We start from the raw sequence: 2,362 nt of genomic DNA, 5'->3' as shown, positions 1-2,362 counted from the left end.
AGGTATATATATATGATAGTGACATTACCATAGTAAAGGTATATATATATGATAGTGACATTACCATAGTAAAGGTATATATATGATAGTGACATTACCATAGTAAATGTATATATGATAGTGACATTACCATTGTAAAGGTATATATATGATAGTGACATTACCATAGTAAAGGTATATATATGATAGTGACATTACCATAGTAAAGGTATATATATATGATGATAGTAATATTACCATAGTAAATGTATATATATGATAGTAATATTACCATAGTAAATGTATATATATGATAGTGACATTACCATAGTAAAGGTATATGCGTTAGTATAATAGCTTAACTTTGAAACCAATGAAAAATATTGTTTGTTAAATTATATGTGATGATGTTGAGAACACAGATGCTGAAAAATTTGTGAGTGACAACTGTGACCGAGGCTACGTAAGCAGTTATTAATAAAACTTGTATGGGTAAACGACTTCACGAGTGAAGAACGTTAAAGCAGATTACTAGAGTGAAAACTTCATTATATGACATTTAACTAAAAAGAGTTGTGTGTTTATATATGTATCTGTAGACACACTCTCAAGCAACGGTAGTGACGCTATGTCGACGTCAAGTGGAGACGTCACTCCACAGTATCAGTCAAGACTGAGTTTGGCCCACGAGGCTGCACGCTCTCTTGGTGGTCACGTGGTAGCTTATCATTTCTGTCAAGCGGACAACAATGTCACGTGCTTGGTGCCAGAGTTTGTACATAACATAGCTGCCCAGCTATGTCAGTCTCCACAGTTTTTGGGCTACAGAGAGTTACTTTACAAAGATCAAAGGTAAGCATATCTTTCTACTGGATTGGTTAATATTAACTTATAATCAGATAAGAACTAATTATAATCTGGTAATAAGCATAGCTAATTAAATATACTGTTTCATATATCCTTAGTTACTACGGTTAAATACATTGTTCTATCAGTTGGATACTCTTGATATGAACAATGTTTTCGGCAGTAATCCCAATAGTATCCCAAAATATCATAATATTAAATGTAATGACAAGAGAGATGATGTACCAACGTACAGTGAGCGAGATGTATATAACAGCTAATCTAACTTTAACTAACAGTATACGTGAAACAAGCAGAACGGAAAACGAAATTAAGTTAAACTCCAAGTACGTGGAAAATTGTACAGGTTCTTACTACCAGGTGCGACCTAAAAGAAGATTCTAGTACAAATACTTAAATATATATATAACTGTTCAAGCTTGCAACACACAACCAAATTTTGTTTATTAAACGCGTCCTGGCATGGCAGGGTGATTAGGGCGCTCGATTAGGTCGAGAGCTCGAATCCCGTCAGTAAACATGCTGGCCCTATCAGCTGTAAGGTCTTTATAATGTGAAAGTCAATTCCACTTGTGGTTAGTAAAATATTAGTCCAAGAGTTGGCCATGGGCGTTGTTGACTTTCTTCTAATTTATCACTTCTAAATTATTGACCGCTAGCGCAGATAGCCCTCGAATAATTTTGCATAAAGTTTAAAAACAAACAAACAAACTTATGAAGCGCGTCCGTCAGCAAAAATTTCGGGTCCCGTGAGGCATGAGATTCACGACGAAACATAAACATGCCTATTTCGATTAGCTAACTTTTTGTTTGTTTATAGGGCTCATTTTCTGTGGCTTTCTAGGGTTTGAAGGATCAGTGTGAACACTGGCTTAATGATTAATTTCCTTGTAGATATCCTCCAGTATATTGTAACTCTTAACGTGGAGAATGACCGTTTCTTTTTCCCAGGTTTCAGGAGATACTGGCTATGCCATCTTGTATATCAGACCCTAGTTTAGCTTTCGTTAAAGGAGTTCTCGAGCCGCTGCATTCCCTCAGAAGACTAGGTAGAGCTCCGAATATCGTGTGTGTCGTGTTAGTTGACGGATTGAATGAAGCAGAATACCACAGACCTGATTATGGAGACACTCTGGCTTGCTTTCTTTCAAGACACATACTAAGATTTCCACCTTGGCTAAAAGTTTGTATTTTTTCTGATATAAAAGTGAACCAATATCATATAGAAAACCTAATTTATGTGTAGTTGTTTACTTTGTATTGGCAACTTTGACTTTTCAAGTTTCTGAGCTTCTCGATATTATTAACACTTTTGGTTACTTTTCTTGGTTGTTTTGTTAATCAGTACTTTCAATTGTTTGTTTTGTTAGTTAACACTTTAGTTACTTTTCTTGGTTGTTTTGTTAATCAGTACTTTTAATTGTTTGTTTTGTTAATTAACACTTTAGTTACTTTTCTTGGTTGTTTTGTTAATCAGTACTTTCAATTGTTTGTTTTGTTAGTTAACACTTTAGTT

The 2,362-nt window shown here is 34.5% G+C and overlaps 1 protein-coding gene across 1 annotated transcript in view; it reads left to right on the top strand.

Moving 5' to 3' along the window:
• The first annotated feature begins 28 nt into the window (after window positions 1–28).
• LOC106470785 (protein TANC2-like) overlaps window positions 29–2,362 on the top strand; it is a 17,067-nt gene continuing 14,733 nt past the window's right edge. The window contains exons 1-3 of the mRNA XM_022399427.1: window positions 29–38; window positions 579–831; window positions 1,798–2,029. Coding sequence (XP_022255135.1) covers window positions 608–831; window positions 1,798–2,029 — 456 coding nt within the window. The 5' untranslated portion in view covers window positions 29–38; window positions 579–607. The remainder of the gene's footprint in view (window positions 39–578; window positions 832–1,797; window positions 2,030–2,362) is intronic.

Source organism: Limulus polyphemus, unplaced genomic scaffold, assembly GCF_000517525.1.
Source record: "Limulus polyphemus unplaced genomic scaffold, Limulus_polyphemus-2.1.2 Scaffold4216, whole genome shotgun sequence".
Classification (NCBI taxonomy): domain Eukaryota; kingdom Metazoa; phylum Arthropoda; class Merostomata; order Xiphosura; family Limulidae; genus Limulus; species Limulus polyphemus.
This window is presented reverse-complemented; position numbering and strand designations above follow the sequence as displayed.